Source organism: Phalaenopsis equestris, unplaced genomic scaffold, assembly GCF_001263595.1.
Source record: "Phalaenopsis equestris unplaced genomic scaffold, ASM126359v1 Scaffold000022, whole genome shotgun sequence".
NCBI classification, from domain to species: Eukaryota; Viridiplantae; Streptophyta; class Magnoliopsida; order Asparagales; family Orchidaceae; genus Phalaenopsis; species Phalaenopsis equestris.
This window is the reverse complement of record NW_018164464.1, coordinates 760,005-761,469: the sequence shown is the minus strand read 5'-3', so window position 1 is coordinate 761,469 and position 1,465 is coordinate 760,005. Positions and strand designations below refer to the sequence as shown.

General features: G+C 42.4%; 1 protein-coding gene across 1 annotated transcript; it reads left to right on the top strand.

Annotated features, from left to right (window-relative positions):
• Window positions 1-37: 37 nt before the first annotated feature.
• On the top strand, window positions 38-427 carry LOC110018412 (RNA demethylase ALKBH5-like). Its single transcript, XM_020715721.1, has one exon. It carries the CDS (start codon window positions 38-40, stop codon window positions 425-427), a length of 390 nt encoding a protein of 129 aa, XP_020571380.1.
• The last annotated feature ends 1,038 nt before the right edge of the window (window positions 428-1,465 follow it).

Here is a 1,465-nt window from a genome sequence, read left to right as displayed (position 1 = left end):
CCCTCTGCCTTTCGAGATAAAAAGGATGATCAAAAGAATGGTAAGATGGAGCATCCTGCCTGCAGATTGTATCCCGAATAGCTGTATTATTAACATCTATGAGGAGGGAGACTGCATTCCGCCCCACATAGATCACCACGACTTCGTCAGACCCTTCTGTACGGTGTCCTTCATGAGCACGAGCAACATTCTGTTTGGAAGAGAAATTGACATTCTGGGACCTGGAGAGTTCAGAGGATCGGTCGAGATTCCGCTGCCAGTAGGTTCAGTTCTGATTTTGAAAGGGAATGGAGCAGACTTGGCGAAGCATTGCATTCCAGGAGTGCCGCATCGCAGAATTTCTGTTACTCTAAGAAGGATGGACGATAACAAAGTGCCACACGGGTTTCAGCCAGATTTAGAGTTGGAGGAATTACGCCCGTACTAGTTGTGAGATGGTTATACCTCTAAGTATACGCGGAAGGACTCTTACCCCGAAGCGTGGCTTAGAAGGTTAGCTTGATCACGAACTAGCATCAAAAGATGGACAGATGCTTGTTACCTTTTTGCACAACATCAGAACGAAAGAGATATGATATGTGGTACTACAGTTCTTGCACGGATGTACTCAGCGTGCTGTTTTGGGCAGTTCCAGCATATGATCAGTTGTATCACATGATTTGGAAGAAGATTCAATGAAGTTTGTTTTGAATTTCGACATATTTGTTGAGTTGCCTTTCTGTGCGTACGGTGAAAAGCCGCATGACCACACGGTGGTTCTAACTTATAACGAGCAAAGAACAACATGAAGAAAATTTAATTATATAAGTTAAATCCAGAACTAAAGTATATTGTGATAATAAAATCTAAAATAATAATAAAAAATAAAAATAAAAAAAAGTGAACTAAATTTTCCGCATTTTCTTCACATTCCACATTTTCACTTCACTAATTTTTTTCACGTTTCCCTCACGTTCCACGCCCACACCTCACTAAATTTTCCGCATTTTCTTCACATTCCACGTCTTCACTTCACGAAATTTTTCACGTTTTCCTCACGACTCGCACCTTCACTTCACAACATCTTTCACGTTTCACTCATATTCTGCATTCCTCACATCCCGCATCTTCATTTCACAACATCTTCCACGTTTCACTCATATTCTGCATTCCTCACGTCTCACATCTTCACCTCACAACATCTTCCACGTTTCACTCATATTCTGCATTCCTCACGTCTCACATCTTCACCTCACTAAATCTTTCACGTTTCACTCACATTTTGCATTCTCCACGTACGTTCCGCGTTCTTCTCACGTCACAAAGCCTCCGGGCCCGTAGGCCTGTGCCCTACTCCCACCAATATTCTCCGAGGATCGGTGTAAGGCCCCCTTCAATGGATGTTAAGGCTTCCGATTCCTTCATATATTCTCCACAAATTTCCATATATGAACAAAGATATTTTCCCGCTACCGCTTGAGTTGGA